Source organism: Manihot esculenta, chromosome 12 (assembly GCF_001659605.2).
Source record: "Manihot esculenta cultivar AM560-2 chromosome 12, M.esculenta_v8, whole genome shotgun sequence".
NCBI classification, from domain to species: Eukaryota; Viridiplantae; Streptophyta; class Magnoliopsida; order Malpighiales; family Euphorbiaceae; genus Manihot; species Manihot esculenta.
In genome coordinates, this window is record NC_035172.2 from 603240 (window position 1) to 620531 (window position 17292).

General features: G+C 33.4%; 2 protein-coding genes and 1 pseudogene across 2 annotated transcripts; all 3 read left to right on the forward strand.

The window, feature by feature from the left end:
• Window positions 1-5135, forward strand: LOC110628055 (pentatricopeptide repeat-containing protein At1g62930, chloroplastic). Its single transcript, XM_021774498.2, has 2 exons — window positions 1-2160; window positions 4757-5135. The coding sequence occupies exon 1, from the start codon at window positions 93-95 to the stop codon at window positions 2106-2108; it is 2016 nt and encodes a 671-aa protein (XP_021630190.1). The 5' UTR covers window positions 1-92; the 3' UTR covers window positions 2109-2160; window positions 4757-5135.
• Window positions 5136-6690: 1555 nt separating this feature from the next.
• On the forward strand, window positions 6691-10448 carry LOC110628059 (serine carboxypeptidase-like 20). The gene is made up of 14 exons (XM_043948926.1): window positions 6691-6879; window positions 6991-7127; window positions 7223-7299; window positions 7392-7514; window positions 7610-7712; window positions 8094-8131; window positions 8210-8317; window positions 8404-8481; window positions 8869-9105; window positions 9230-9295; window positions 9387-9511; window positions 9620-9733; window positions 9876-9921; window positions 10026-10448. The coding sequence occupies exons 1-14, from the start codon at window positions 6722-6724 to the stop codon at window positions 10107-10109; spliced, it is 1494 nt and encodes a 497-aa protein (XP_043804861.1). The 5' UTR covers window positions 6691-6721; the 3' UTR covers window positions 10110-10448.
• A 4260-nt stretch (window positions 10449-14708) lies between these two features.
• Window positions 14709-17115, forward strand: LOC110628054 (annotated as a pseudogene).
• The last annotated feature ends 177 nt before the right edge of the window (window positions 17116-17292 follow it).

A 17292-nucleotide genomic window follows, 5' to 3' on the forward strand; every position in this document is an offset into this window, starting at 1 on the left:
GCTTTAAGCTATGCCCTTGCTCTGTATCCCTCACCCACCTCGCTTCCAACACAAACAAAACCTTACAAAACTGCAGAGGAGAACAGAGATCGATGATGCTGATGCCTTGGAGGAGGAGCAGCGGCTTCCATCTTGAGCGGAAAAGGGCAATCGCTACCATTCAATCTCCATTCCTTTTCTTATTTACCAATTCTTTCCACTTTTCTACTTCCACACTTCAAGATGCTCGCTCCTTTGCAAATAACTTCAAATCTGCTTCTTTTACCCACCTTGATGATGCCCTAGCTTCCTTTAATCATGTCATTCATATGCATCCTCTGCCTTCTAGGGCTCAATTTAATAGATTCCTATCTGCCCTTGTGAAAATGAAACAACATCACACTGTTATTTCCTTATCCAAAACAATTGAATTGCTAGGTATCTCACACGATATTTACTCTCGTAATATCTTAATTAATTGCTTCTGCCACTTGCACCTTCCGGATTTTGGTTTTTCTCTATTGGGGAAGATGATCAAAGTTGGATTAGAGCCCACTATTGTGACATTAACTACCTTAATCAATGGGCTTTGTATCGATGGTAAAATCGATAAAGCAGTGGAATTTTTCGATGATATGGTTGCTGGAGGTTATCAACCTGATGTTTATACGTACAGTGTGATAGTCAAGGGACTGTGTAAATTTGGGAAAACAAACGTGGCTATTGGGCTGCTAGAGGGAATGGTTGATAGAGGTTGTGAGCCAAATGTTGTGACATACAATGCAATCATCGACGCCCTATGCAAGGATGAGCTAGTTGACGAGGCTTTGGAGCTGTTCTCTCAAATGAGGAATAAGGGCATTTCACCTAATATCATAACTTATACTAGTTTAATTCACATTTTTTGCAAATTAGGCAAAAAGAACCAATCTTTGGCATTGATGAATGAAATGGTGGAGCAGAACGTATCACCTGATGTTTATACCTTCAGTCTATTGATTAATGCTCTTTGTAAGGATGGAATGGTTTCAGAGGCTCAAAATACATTCAAAATAATGATGCAAAGAGGTGTAGCGCCTGATGTGGTCGCCTACAATTCCTTAATTGATGGTCTTTGCATTTCAGACCAATTGAAGGAAGCTTTGGCCTTGTTGAAAGAAATGGTGGGGCGGAACATATCTCCTAATATTTTTACCTTCAATATACTGATCGACACTCTCTGTAAGAAAGGACTGGTTTCAAATGCACAAAGTATAATCAAGATAATGGCTCAAAGAGGTGTGGACCCTAGCTTCATAACTTGCAATTCAATGATGGATGGATATTGTCTTTGCAACCAAATTGATAAGGCTAGAAAGCTATTTGATTGGATGGTGACCAATGGAATAGCTAACATTGTTAGTTATAACATCTTGATTAATGGATACTGTAAGTGCAAAAGAATAGATGAGGCAAAGAAACTTTTTGGTGAAATGTCTCATAAAGGTTTAGTTCCTAATGTTGTTACTTATTCTACTCTTATAAAGGGCCTATTTCAAGCGGGGAGGCCTCGGACTGCACAAGAGCTCTTTCAGAACATGTGCTCTCATAATCAGCAGCCAAATATTGTAACCTTCTCAATTATGATTGATGGCTTGTGTAAAAAGGGGAATCTTAGTGAGGCACTCGCACTATTGAAAGAAATGGAAAAAAGTCAGTTGAAGCCTGATCTTGTGATCTATAACATTTTGATCAATGATATGTGCAAAGTTGGAAAGATTGATGATGCTAGGAAACTATTTTCTAATCTTTTTGAAAATGGTTTACAACCTGATGTTTGTACATATACTACAATTATAAAAGGACTCTCCCAAGCAGGATTACTAGATGAAGCCTATGAGGTTTTTAGAGACATGGAAAAGGGTGGATGCTTACCGAACAAATGTTGTTATAATGTCATTATTCAAGGGTTTCTCAGGCATGATGATTTACCAAAAGCATCAGAACTTATCAACGAAATGGTTGATAAGGGATTCTCTGCTGATGATACCACCACTGAATTGGTAGTACATTTATCGCGCAATGATGATCTCATTCTAAGCAAACTACGAGATCGTTCTAAGGCTTCTAAAAGTGTGAACGTTAAGTGAGATTTTAACAGTCAACACTTGATTAGCAGATGCAAAAGGTCCTTGCTATATTGTGAGTTATTGGTTATTCAATCTATTTCATATCCTATTATTAGTTGCTTTTGCTTTTTACAGGAAACTGTTTAGGATTAGCATTAAACTTGAGTTTTTAGGTTGTATAGGAAGATTCACTTTACTGAATCTGTTTGAATACTACATCAGTGTGCAATAATTTTTTTTAAAAAAACTGCAGTCTCCAATTTTATTTATACAATGAGAATGTGGCACCTGCACTCTTATGTACCTATTTTCTCTTGTTTTCTAATTCAGCCCTCTGGTATAACAATATGTACTTATTCCTAGTTTTTTTAAGCGTTTTGATCATTTTTTGTCATGTATGAAAAATATCAAAAGGACAAGAGCAGCAATTTCTTTTCTTATTTCGGGGACATATTCAACTTGAAAGTTTTTGTTTTTCCTTGCTAGTGTACTATGTGAAGTGAGTATGTCACAAATTGGAAGAGGTTCTGTATTTACCAAATGGTGGTTGTTATAAGTTATAGCATGACCATTCAAGGGTTGGGTGCAAGGATTTACCAAGGGCCAGCAAGACGGCCTCTGAATAAAAGTGTTCCTGATCATGTATGTGCTATTGTAGGCTCTGTTATGACCAAAATTACCATAGGCTTCAGAGAAACTGTTGGACATGGAGGAATTTCTTTGATTTCCTTTAATTCTGATGTGTATTTGAAAATATTATGGTAATTTCCTTCTATTTTAATGATTTTCTTTAGGAATCACTACTAGTTCATTAACCGACTTGGTTAGTTTTCTAGATTGTTGTTTGGGCTGGAGTATTCAGCAACAATTAAACCTTTTAATCCCAAATTAATTAAGATAAGCTATATGGATGTTCTTGTAAGTACATATGTGCGTATATTTATTTATACACTGTCTGGTCTGGTGTATAGAAATTATTGTTTAAATGTCTCATAAATTTGTTGTCAGTATGATTTGCATATGGTTAAGCTAATGTTAAGGGCCAATTTTTGCCACAGATAATTAATGGTTAATGAGCGAACCCATCAACTGAGTTTCTGCAGAAAGAAATATTTTCTGCAACCTATTATTTGGCCACCTGTTTATGTGCTTAAACTTTTGTTAGTTGGGATATATTTCTTTGTAGATGCCCAAGTAATTTGTCTCTGTGAATCTCTCTTTATTGTTGAACTGGATTTGGATTAGGACGTCAAACTGTATATTTATAGGCAGAATGTTTTTTTTTCCATCACTTTTCAGTTTGCTTAGATTCAGCTTTCAGAAGTTGAACTAAGATATTTGGATTCTACATGCCATCAGCAGTCAAGTTGATTTTACTTTTATGTATTACATTGGGGCATGGAAAAATTTTAGTTATCTAGAATGCCTGCAAAGGCTTATGAAGATACTGGAGGAGCTATATGTAACATGTGCATTTGATTTATATATCAGCACATTCATGTGTACAATTTCCCACTTTGTACAAGTAACACAGATTATTAAGGTCAAGCTAATGTGTAGTGCCAATTCTTCACACAGATGATAGTTAATTGTATAACGGGCAACCTTGGGGTAAATACCAGTGAGCCTAGTTTCTGCAGAAAATGGACTGCATAATCCTGAGATTTGGTCACTTATTCATTTACTTAAAACTTTTATTATGTGAATATATTTATTTGTTATGTGAGATTTTAACAATTAACACTTTATCAGCGGATGCAAAATCTCTTTATGAGTTATTAATACTTTAATTTATTCTAGTACTGCTGCAATTAAAATGCTGCTAGTTTGTAGCTGTGTTTCATACAAGAAACTGTTTAGCATTAGCAATTTAGCACTCATGTTTTTAGGTTGTATTTGCAAGTTAACAATCATGAATCTATTTCTATACTAAATTATTTTCCAATTTCCAATATACAGTGAGAAAAAGGTGCGCTTTCTCTTATTCATGCCTCATTTCGTTCATTTGAGATTCAGTCTGTGGTATAACAATATTGTATCTTTATCTAGTTATTGTCACATATGAAAAAATCCAAAATGACTTGACCAGCAATCTCTTATTCTTATTCGGTGTGTTGTCTCCACTAGAAAATTTTCCCCTTATTCCTGTAATATATGAAGCGTGCAAGGTGCTCAGAGAAATTGATGAGTAGGGCTGTTTACCAAATTATTATTGTTATAATGAGTTGATTTAAGGGTTTATGAAGCACAAAGATTTATCAAGGTCAAAATAACGGATTCTCTACTGATGCCAGTAGTAGTAGTAGTAAAGTTGTTATCTAGTAATGATATGTTTTTGAAAATATAGTGGATTTGTTGAACATCGTTGATGTGAAGAGGAGGTGATTTTCCACTTAGGACTGCAATCTTCTTATTTTTACTCGGTCTGAAACTTTGAGTATGCAATACAAAAGAGCTACTTGCTTTTGCTTGATCATATTATTACCCATTTGGGGTAGCTTTTTTCCTCATTTTATGGATTTTAATGCACTCTAATGGAGTTTGATATGGAAATTATATGCAAAATTAGATGTTTAAATTTAACAATTGTCCTTACTACTGCATAATGGACTTTATGGATGTTTAAATTTAAATCTAACTTGAATACGTTGCTGCCACTTCTTCTTTAGATACTTTATGAAGTTGATGTGTAAATACAATTGAAGATTGGGTCAAGGAAGCTGTAGCATCCATGCGTTCTTCAAAGTGGAAGGAGTATTTGACCAGATTGATGTTGGCCATTGCACTGATTCAATATATTTACAGTTTGAGCAATTATCATGTGTTAGAAATGCAGATACTTCTGAGAACAAAATCTTTATTTTGTTGGTCTTGTGAACTGAGATGAGTCTTGTTTCCTTTTTCAGGTTGGACAAATGTTGAATAAGTGAGATTATTAAAATTTGTCAAAATGATTTGCATGTATTTTGCCAATTCTTGGGACAGATGATAATTAATGTATCATTGGCAATATCGGGTAAATAACTGTGAACTCAGTTTGTGCAGAAATTGCATTCTGTAAGCATGTTGCTTGCTTGGTCACTTACTGCTTCATTTGCTTGAACTTTTATTTGCTTGGAATACATTCTCTCTTCTATATTCCATATTTTCTAAGCACCTAATTTTCTCAGTTCATAGGCATATAATACATTTTTCCATTTCCTTTATTTTGTAATATAATACTAATTTTCCTAAAAAAATACAGTACTAATCAAATCCTCCATTCATTTTCTTATTCCTTTAAATTTAAATTTAATACCGCTCTATAAAAACATAATCACTTAAATAATTGAGTCGAAGGTTTCTATACCCATTTTTCTGAAAAAGCAATTGAAATAAGCTAGTAAATTACTATTAGTTTATTAAAATTAGCTATTTAATTATTATTTTACTGAAAATTGAATTGAAATATCTATATATTTTTAAAGTCAATCCTTTTGTAATATTTTTATCAATTTACTTTAACTGTAAATATTTATATTATTTAAAAATGTACAAAATAATATAATATAATATTTAACAAGACTAAATCATATATTTTTCTAAAAAACATACTTTAATATAATTAAGATATTCAACAATAATTTTCTTAAAACTATCTTGCTGTATATAGTAGGCTACATTCTCCCTTATCTTGCCACGTGGTACCTTAAAAATAATAATAGTATTGACATTTTTCTACCATAAATACAAATATTGCCCATATTAGTTTGTTTTTTTTATAGAAATTATTATTATTATTGCATGTGTTTATTGCTTTAAAAGTAAATTGCCATAATAAAAAGGTAGCATAACTGGCGGTTGCCTTAATTAATAAATAACAGCTAAATGTTATTGTGTCAATATCATTTCAATCATCACAGTAACTTCTTTTTCCTGTAACTTTTGCAAAAATAATAATAATAAAGAATTGATGGATTAAATTTCAAAATAATTGAGGTTTATAATCTTATGATATAATAATTAATATGGTATATAATTTTTTCAAACCATAAAAAATTAAATTGTTTTTATGAAGGAAAAAAATAAAAAAAAAAACAGTTTTATTGTGAGGTCCTAAAGTAAAGTCAATGTATTGATTCCAACGTCCCTCTTCAAAATCCCATAGCGAAAATGTTTCTCTTGTGATTTCTCGATGATCTTCAACTTAGCTGTCAACTTCTGTCTCTGTTTGATCACATCGCATCAATGTCAAATCAAATTTCATTGTTCTTCTTCGTTTGTCATCATCTTCTCACCATTATTTGCTTAAACTTTTGAAAAATTTAACATTTAACTTTTATATTAAAAAAAATTATTAATTAATCTCTTAATTTTAAAATATTTATTAATAATTATTTTATTTTATTAATTAATTTCTAGGAATTAACGATTGAAATTAATACAAAGACTAATTAAGAAATTTTTTAAAACACTAAAAAATTATAAATTAAGAGTTAACTAGTATATGCGGACCTGTAATTTTATCTAAATTTTTTCCACACTCATTTTTGTCACCTCTTTACTGTCACACCTTATATATAGGAAACGGCAACGATGATGCAAATTGTAAAGAAACCAAATACAATTCTATCTTACAGGGAGAGCTTTTGGTCATGGACAAAAGCTATAAACTCTACTTGTTTTGGGTTGTATCAGTTTGCTTGATATTGAACTATGCAGAGCTCATTCTTACTGAAGCAGCTCCTGAAGAAGCTCTCATTACACATCTACCTGGTTTCAATGGAACTTTGCCTTCAAAACACTATGGAGGGTAAAACAGAAAAAAAAAAAAAAAGAAAAAAAAATCCCAGTTGGTTAGTGTTGTTTGATTATTAACTGTGGCCTTTGATATATAAAAATCTTGCAATTTTGAACTTTGTAGATATGTGAGCTTTGATGAGAAGAATCTTTTCTACTATTTCATTGCTTCTGAAAAAAACCCATCTGAAGATCCTGTGGTTTTGTGGCTCAATGGAGGACCTGGGTGCTCAAGCTTTGATGGATTTGTGTATGAACATGGTATTAATCAATCTCCCATGTCTTTTTCAGGCCTACCCTCCATCACCATGCATGCACATTTCGTCTTATTTTTCCCATTTTTTGTGTCCATGCAGGACCATTCAATTTTGAAGAAGGGCAGCCAAAAGGAAGCCTGCCAATACTGCATCTCAATCCATATGCTTGGTCAAAGGTAATTAATTCACCATTTTTCACTCGAACTCGAGAATTTATAGACTGAAAATGATTTCGATATTTATTTTTGTATCATTTTCTGATCTGCAGGTTTCAAACATTATTTATTTAGACTCTCCTTGTGGGGTTGGCCTTTCTTACTCTAATAATACAAGTAAATACACAACAGACGACTGGCATACTGCTGCTGATTCACATGCTTTTCTTCTTAAGGTAATCTAAAAACTAACTCCATAACTTGAAGAAAATTTTCAGTTAAGTACCAATGATATTATCCAGAGTTCATGCTTGTTTTTTGCAATTTGTAGTGGTTTGAATTATATCCAGAGTTCATAAAAAATCCATTCTATATTTCTGGAGAGTCCTATGCTGGAATTTATGTGCCTACTCTTGCTTCTGAAGTAGTGCAAGGTATATCATATGATCAATACTTCAAACTTAATTTTTATTATAATTTCTTTTATTTTGTTCATTAAATGAAATAATTGGGTACCTTCAATGCAAACTCTGGCAGGTCCATTACCTTAAGGTCGAATCTCTAAGGGATCCGGCCTTGAGGGTTTCGGCCATGCCCTAAAGGATTCGGTCTTGAGGCTGAATCTCTCAGGGGATTCAGCCTTAGAGCTGAATCTCCTTGGGCTTCGGCATCTCGTGTGCCGAATCCTTGGTCTTCGGTTTATTTAGACATCGAATCTTGAGTATAGGATTCTGCCCTCTTGTGAATCCGTGTATTTCCACGTTATATTTTAAGAATGTTATCACTTATTTACTCTTTTCTTTATTTTTTTAAAGGAATAAAGGCTGGTGTAAAACCCATTCTAAATTTCAAGGTATGTTTGCCTACCACTTGTTTACAAAAATGACAACTTGGGTTAATTATTATGTATAAGATTAGTACATTAATGCAGGGTTATCTAGTTGGTAATGGGGTTACAGATTCTGATTTTGATGACACTTTGACTTCCCTTGTGCCTTTTGCACATGGAATGGGACTCATCTCAGATGATATTTATGAGGTATTTAGCTACACAACAACACTTCGATCCCTGTAATTATATCCCATCTGGAATTCTTAATACGTTTGCTTTTGAAATTCTTGCAGGATGTTCAATCTGCCTGCTATGGAAATCACACTGATCCTCACCATGATTGCTCAACCAGCATCGACAAAATGCATGATGTGAGACCTCACTTATCTTAGGGCCTGTTTTGGCATTGTTGTTGGAACTACTACGAGAAAAACACTTTCTTGGAAATACAATTTAAAAAATATTAAAAAATAATTTTTAATTATTTTTTATATAATTTAGTCATAAATACACCGAAATAACAAAACATATTTTTCCAATTGCTTTTTTCAATATCTAAAATAGTGCTTTAAAAAAAAATACTTTTTTGAGCCCCGACTCAATACCAAGCACCCCTTAATCTTTCTGTGTGTTTGATACTTGAAACACCCCTTAGTCTTTCTGTACGTTTGATGCATTCAAGCTTAGCCTCATCATAAATGCATCTCTCAAACTTAGACAAAATCTTTAATTATTGTGACGTTGATTGGATGAATTAGGCAATTGATGGGCTAAACATTTATGACATCCTAGAGCCTTGCTATCACGACCCAAATGCATACAAAGATGGAAAAGGAAACACAAGTTTGCCGGTGAGTTTCCAGCAATTAGGAGTAACACAGAGACCTCTTAAGGTTAGAAAGAGAATGTTTGGCCGTGCTTGGCCTCTTCGTGGCCAGCTCAAACCAGGCACCTTGTGGCCTGAGCTTGCTGAGCAAGGCAGTGTTATGTGCTTTGTAAGTTCTCCTCCCCATATGCATCTTCTAATAATGATGTCCACAAATTAAAACTCCATTTTACATTTCCTTCGAAAATTAATTACATAATTTATGTGTTGATTATTGAATTTCATGGTCACAGAACGATGAAGTTGCAACTGCATGGTTAAATGATGAATCAGTTAGGAATGCAATTCATGCTGAACCGGTAAATATAATGTGTAAAAAAAAAAAAATTCATTTCTAAATTCACTATGGATCAAATCTAAACTTGTATTATGTTATTTTTATGGTGTTAGAAATCCATTGCTGGTTCTTGGGAGCTTTGCTCGAGTAGAATAATTTATGCAAGGTATAGCTCTGGAAGTATGCTTCCATACCACAAGAACTTAACCTCCCAAGGATATCGAGCACTTATATACAGGTATGTATATAATTGAATAAGTTAATTTCTTCAAATATTGTATTTAATTTCAATCACCTGTGATTCTCTGCCATAATGAGAAAATTACTAACACTTGGTCACCTGCAGTGGAGACCATGATATGTGTGTGCCTTTCACTGGAACTCAAGCATGGACTAGGTCCCTTGGATTCAAGATTGTTGATGAATGGAGGCCATGGTTTTCTAATGATGAAGTTGCTGGGTAAACTCACCATTTTGTAGTAAAATCTTTTATTCATTTGGCTGCTAATGCAGCCGAGAATTGACAGTCCTACAAATGATTTGAAAATTAAAACTAACTTATTCCCTTTTACAATGCTTAATAATCTTTATTTTTCTTGCAGATACTTGCAAGGATATGATTACAATTTCATCTTTCTAACCATAAAAGTATATGCAATTCTTTTTTACTTAATTATTAAATCTATAATGGTAATGAAAGTGAAGATTATAAACAAGTGGATTTTAACCATTAGACTACATTATTAATGCAGGGCGCGGGGCATACAGTCCCAGAATACAAGCCAAGAGAATCACTGGATTTCTATAGCCGTTGGTTGGATGGAAAACCGATATAATTGTCTTCAAGAAACTGGCTTTTAATTGGATTAGTATTTAATAATATGCAGTGCACAATGTTTTCCAATAAAATCATTTCATGTTTAACTCATCAAAATTTGAGTTTTATAACTGTTTGTGGAAGGCCTTTCAAATTCTTTACTTTGTATGGAGTTGATTGGATATGTCATTGGGGAGTAGATGTTGATAGTTAATAGTTTTTAGTTATCAAATACATAGATTTTTAAGCCCAAAATACTAAAAGCCTATTGAAGAATAAACCTAAAAACCCAAACTCAGAAGTCCCAACTGTTGAATTGGAAAGCATATCATCAACAATGTTATTCTTCTTCGCCACAAGATCAAGCTATAGTACCAGCGGATTGCACCAAAAATCCCACAAAAATTACCAGAAACCTTGCAAGCAAATTGAAGAGCAAGGAACACAAGTCATCATCCAACGAATGGACACCAGAGAATTCAGGGGCGATGAAGTTCAGAGATTACAAAGGGCAATATACATGCATCCCGGATCACGACTGATTCCCATAGCTAGAGCCAAGCAGTGCTACCTCTAGAAAAAGATAAGGTCACAGAGAAGTAAAGAGATGCTTATAGTGGCAAAACACTGCCATGCAAACCATCCCCACCTGCTCCCTTCTCATGGAATGTACGAATATAGGAGCCTTTATTTAACTAGAAACAAACAAGAAAAAAAAAAATAAACTAAACAGGTTAGAAACAACCATCTCTCTCTTAATAAAAGCCCAACCTACCAAACAATAATAAAACACACCGAAAGGTATATGTAACATTATCCAGACCAAGAGAAAGAAAATCCACTTCCAACAAAGCGAGGTAGCCGCGGAAAGACCCAGCAAGGATGAGGCTTTTTGTCTCGATAACAAAGGAAAAATAAAACTTTTCTCCAAAATCTTATGAGAATTTATCGGTCTTATTTTTGGACCACCTTAAAGCTTCTCACCAAATAATTTATATATGTTGATCAAATATGGTTTTCACCCATTGAATACCTGAACAAATTTTGTGACTTAATAAATACCTTAAATCATTAAAATTATTATTTTTAAACACAAAACTGCACAACCATTTCAATTTGAAATACATGCATTCTGATGTGTATTTATTATACCAAATGTTAAAAAAAAAAAAAAAACAGATGTGGCATTGAACTCCTCCCTTTTCCTCTCTCTTACTAAGCTTATGCATCCATTCCACGTCCCTCCCTCTCTTTTTCTCTCTCTTGAAGCTTCCTCTCATGGCTGATGGTATTCTTATTACTGAGCTTTAACGGCCATGGCCACAACCAATGGCTCTACCTTTCTATGTAAATTACAAGCTCATGCTCCCAACTCATTGGTTTCTTGACTCTCCATTCTACCTTCTCTTTTCTGTAAATTCAACTTTTTGTGTGATGCATTTCAGCTGGTAAAAGAACTTGATGACTTAAGAGACAAGCTTCAACCTCTGAGGATGGAATACAAAAAAGAGAAGGAGAGTATAGAAGAAATTGGGCGTCTCAAGCAGAAGAAAGAGGAGATACAGTTTGCAGTATCGCCTAGCAAGAAAGGCCCTGACCCTGCCAATCTCGAGATCAAACTCTTGGCAAGAGATTACGAACGGCTACACGTAAAAGTTGCTGCCATTAGGATTAGGATTGGCTTAGTTCCTACGAAGGCGACAAAAAGATGGGGATTGGTCAATTCATGGCACCTTTCACTCATCTATTCCGCCCCTGGTATAAAAGAAATATTAGGAGACCTGACCAAGATGGACACTTAAGAGCAGGCATCTATCGGCTCTCGGGTGACTTCAGTCATAGCAAAGGCATGGTCTACCTCCCTTCTTGGTGGCAGCTCCTTCGGCAGCGTAGATCATCAAGATTTGTGCTCTCGTCTAGGCTCCAATATACGGTAAGGTATAGGGTCTTGCTCGCAAGGGCTATTGGTCAAGCGTCAAGCATTCCTGGCTTTAACCAGTTTTTCTCGTTCCAGGAAGCAAGGGTTCTTATAGGGCTGGGGCTTAGGTAAGGATATTTCAATTTCAACTATGGCAAAGGTCTCACCCTGCCTTCGAGACAGAAGACTCGTGCGCGGAAAGTAGGATTCAAAATCTTATCCGGAAAGGAGCACAAATGCAGACACCTTTCAATCGGAGGAGAGAAAGCAGTAGAGAATGAAGAGCAGAGTCCCATGCTATGAAGGATACATAGTAGCACATGTAGAAGCCGGAGAAGGAAGGTGGTGCGATGATGTACAAGAGGCAGAAAGAAGATATGATTTAGCTGGAGTTGCTGATTTGCGATATGGGGCATTGGAGGAAGTTGATGCTGCCATAGCTCGGCTTGAAGGAAGCACAGATGATAACTTGATGCTGACAGAGACAGTTAAACCAGAACATATCGCTGAAGTTGTGAGCCGATGGACTGGCATTACTGTTACAAGGCCTGGTCAAAATGAGAAAGAGAGGCTAATTGGGCTTGCAGAGAGGTTGCATCAAAGAGTGGTGGGGCAAGACCAGGCAGTTGATGCTACTGCAGAATAGTATCTCACGTTTATGTTCATATTCCAGGTACGTGGGACATGAGGAAGGTGGGCAGCTTACAGAGGCTGTGAGACGAAGACGTTACAGTGTTGTCCTGTTTGATGAAGTGGAAAAAGCTCACCTTTTTGTGTTTAATAAAATAATATTAAATTAAGATAAAATCCATGTCAGCATCAATTTTATGTGATTTATGTGCTTTTGTGTACTTAAATTTATATAATATGCTGACTGTATTAATTTATATTTAATGGTTGTAAATTTTATAAATTTAAATGTTTAATAAATTAAAAATTTAATTCGAATGTGTGATAAGTGAAAAATAAATAAATAATTTAAGTCTTTAAATATGTATTTGGCGTATCGGACTTTTTACATTTTCATGTTAAAAAAAAAAAAATTTCTCAAATTTTAGTCGAAAAAATTTTTTTTTCGAAATTAGAGTAAAAATTGACTCTAACGCATTTTTAAAGTGCGGTAGAGCTTACTGCACTCTGAAAGTCCGGTAAGCAAAAATAATTTTTATAAAAAATTACATTACTTCACATCAAAGTGTGGTAATGTGAAGAAAAAATTATTTTAAAAAAAATTCATTACCGCACTTCAAAGTTCGGTAATGGATTTGAAATTTTAATTTTAATTTTTATTTAATTAATTATTATATTATATTTTATTAATTTAATTTATTTAATTATATATTAAATTTATATAAATATAATTATAAAAATTATATTAATATTAATTATTTTAAGTTATTTATAATATAATATAATATTTATTTTATTAATTATATAATTTAATTAATTATCTATTAAATTTATATAAATATAATCATAAAAATTATATTAATATTAATTTTAATTATTTTAAATTATTTATAATATAATATTATATTTATTTTATTAATTATGATGTTCTGAGATTTAGAGAATAGAATTTCAGTATGCGTAGCGATCTTTTTGCTATAATACCACTAGTTCTATCATACTGGTTCATGCATATGGATGTTTCAGAGGCCTTCTCCATGTTAGGCGGCCATTTAATTTCTTTCGGTACACAAGTGGGTAGGACTGCGAAGTGACTGGACCCGTTATTTTTCCTCCTGTCAAATCACCGAGTCGAGTAAGAGTTTACTGGGCTTGGACTTCTGGATGATCCGGCCTATCATTCATGTTGAAATCTAGTCCGAATCTACCGGACAGGCCTGCTAAGAGGCGTTTCGAGTTTGAAATCTGATATGCTCTTATGGGGCTCAATTCGACTTAAGAGTGTGAGACTCGACGGTTATCAAATTATATAATTTAATTAATTATATATTAAATTTATATAAATATAGTTATAAAATTATATTAATATTATTATAAATATTAATTATTTTAATTTATTTATAATATAACATTATATTTTTTATATTTATCATTTTATTTTATTATTTTTATTTTTATAAAATTTTAAAAAAATTATAGCGCTAACAACACCTAAAAAAAACTTCACTTTTTACTATTTCAAAATAAAAAAATTATTCTAAAATCTATTATTATTTTAAAAATTAAATATTTATAAATTAATTATAATAAAAATAATAATTAATTATATTATATTATAAATAAATTAAAATAATTAATAATTTAAAATAATTAATATTAATATAATTTTTATAATTATATTTATATAAATTTAATATATAATTAAATAAATTAAATTAATAAAATATAATATAATAATTAATTAAATAAAAATTAAAATTAAAATTTCAAATTCATTACCGCACTTCACAAGTGCGATAATAAATTTTTTTTTTAAATAATTTTTCTTTACATTACCGGACGTTTGAAGTGCGGTAATGTAATTTTTTATAAAAATTATTTTTATATATCGCATGCGGTAAGTTCTAACGCACTTTCAACGTGTGGTAAAGTCAATTTTGACTCTGATTTTGAAAAATTTCTTTTTTCGGACCAAGATTTGGGAAATTTTTTTTTTTTTTAACATGAAAATGCAAAACGCCCGTATATATATTAGAAATAACATTTGTAAATCGGATCAGCCAGCTAAAATGTCTCGACCCGTTTACACTCTCTACACTCTACAGTAGCGCTTTCACTCTCGCATGCTTGATGCTCCATACGATTTGCCTGCCTTTTAGAGTGCGTCCTCTGTATGCAAACAAACAAACCTAAAAAAGCTGCAGAGATTGATGATAATGATGCGTTGTAGGAGGATGAAGAGGAGCTTCAGCTTCCATCTTCAGCTGCAAAGTCCATTTGGTACCATTCAGTCTCCATTACTGTTCTTATTCACCAATTCTTTCTATTCTTCTACTTCCACACTTCAAGATGCACGCATCTTGACAAATAACTTCAAATCTGCTTCTTTTACCCACCTAGATGATGCCCTTGCTTCGTTTAATCATGTCATTCATATGCGTCCTCTGCCTTCTAGGACTCAATTTAGTAGATTCTTATCTGCCCTTGTGAAAATGAAAGAATATCACACCGTCATTTCCTTGTCCAAAACAATTGAATTGCTAGGTATCTCATACGATATTTACTCTCTTAGCATCTTAATTAATTGCTTCTGCCACTTGCACCTTCCGGATTTTGGTTTTTCTCTATTGGGGAAGATGATCAAAGTTGGATTAGAGCCCACTATTGTGACATTAAATACCTTAATCAATGGGCTTTGTATGGAGGGTAAAATCGATAAAGCAGTGGAATTTTTCGATGAAATGGTTGCTGGAGGTTATCAACCTGATGTTTATACTTACAGTGTGATAGTCAAGGGACTGTGTAAATATGGGAAAACAAACGTGGCTATTGGGCTGCTAAAGGGAATGGCTGATAGAGGTTGTGAGCCAAATGTTGTGACATACAATGCAATCATCGATGCCCTATGCAAGGATGAGCTAGTTGTTGAGGCATTAGAGCTCTTCTCTCAAATGAGTAATAAGGGAATTTCACCTGATGTCGTCACTTACACTAGTTTAATTCATTGTCTTTTTCCAATTAGGCAAAAAGAACCAAGCTTTGGCCTTGATGAATGAAATGGTGGAGCAGAACGTATCACCAAATGTTTATACCTTCAGTGTATTGATTGATGCTCTTTGCAAGGATGGAATGGTTTCAGAGGCTCAAAATACATTCAAGATAATGATGCAAAGAGGTGTAGAGCCTGATGTGGTCACCTACAGTTCCTTAATTGATGGTCTTTGCATTTCAGACCAATTGAAGGAAGCTTTGACCTTGTTGAAAGAAATGGTTGGGCGGAACATATCCCCCAATGTTTTTACCTTCACTATATTGATTGACACTCTCTGTAAGAAAGGACTGGTTTCCAATGCTCAAGATATAATCAATATAATGATTCAAAGGGGTGTGGAGCCTAACGTTATTACTTACAATTCACTGATGGATGGATATTGTCTATGCAACCAAATTGATAAGGCTAGAAAGCTATTTGATCTGATGGTGATCGATGGAATAGCGAACAATATTAGCTACAACATCTTGATTAATGGATACTGTGAGTGCAAAAGGATAGATGAGGCAAAGGAACTTTTTGATGAAATGTATAATAAGGGTTTAGTTCCTGATACTGTTACTTATAATACTTTTATAAAGGGCCTATTTAAAGTGGGGAGACCACAAATTGCACAAGAGCTCTTTCACAATATGTGCTCTCATGGTCAGCAGCCAAATATTGTAACCTTCTCTATTATGATTGATGGCTTGTGTAAAGAGGGGCATGTCAATGAGGCAGTCACATTATTGAAAGAAATGGAGAAAAGTCAGTTAAAGCCTAATCTTGTGGTCTATTGCATTTTGATCAATGGTATGTGCAAAGCTGGGAAGATTAATGATGCCAAGGAACTGTTTTCTAGTCTTTTTAAAAATGGTTTACAACCTGATGTTTCTATATATACTGCAATTATGAAAGGACTCTGCCAGGCAGGTTTAATAGATGAATCATATAAGGTGTTTAGTGACATGGAAAAGATTGGGTGTTTACCGAATGATTGTTGTTATAATGTGATTATTCAAGGGTTTCTCAGGCATGATGACTTATCAAAAGCATCAGAACTTATCAATGAAATGGTTGACAAGGGATTCTCTGCTGATGCCACTACCACTGAATTGGTTGTTCATTTATTGCACAATGATGATTGCTTTCTAAGCAAACTACGAAATCGTTCGGAGGCTTCTAAAGTTGTGAATGTTAAGTGAAATTTTAACAATCAACACTTGATCAACAGATACATGACATCTTTGTTATATTGTGAGTTATTGGTATTTCATCTATTTCATATCCTGCAGTTAGTTGTTTTTGTTTTTTACAAGAAACTGTTTAGGGTTTGCACTAAACTCGTGTTTTTAGGCTGTACAAGCAGATTAACTTTGCTGAATCTGTTCCAATGCTACTTTGGTCTGCAATAACTTATATATATATACCTCCATATTCCAGTTTTATATATACAATGAGAAAATTGTGGTTGTTCTTTTATATATGCCTATTTTCTCTCATTTTGAAATTCATTCTCTTGTTTAACAATCTGTACTTCTACTTCAATTTTTAAGGGTCAGATCCTTTATCTTCAAGTTTGAAAAATATCGAAAAGACAAGAACAGGAATTTCTTTTCTTAT

Excerpts from the sequence above, each read along its gene's own strand:
- LOC110628055 (XM_021774498.2), top strand. The coding sequence starts at position 93 with ATGATGCTGATGCCTTGGAGGAGGAGCAGCGGCTTCCATCTTGAGCGG.
- LOC110628059 (XM_043948926.1), top strand. The coding sequence starts at position 6,722 with ATGGACAAAAGCTATAAACTCTACTTGTTTTGGGTTGTATCAGTTTGC. Across the intron at positions 9,512-9,619 it reads TATCGAGCACTTATATACAG|TGGAGACCATGATATGTGTG; the intron begins GTATGTATATAA and ends GGTCACCTGCAG. Across the intron at positions 9,734-9,875 it reads TCTAATGATGAAGTTGCTGG|ATACTTGCAAGGATATGATT; the intron begins GTAAACTCACCA and ends TTTTTCTTGCAG.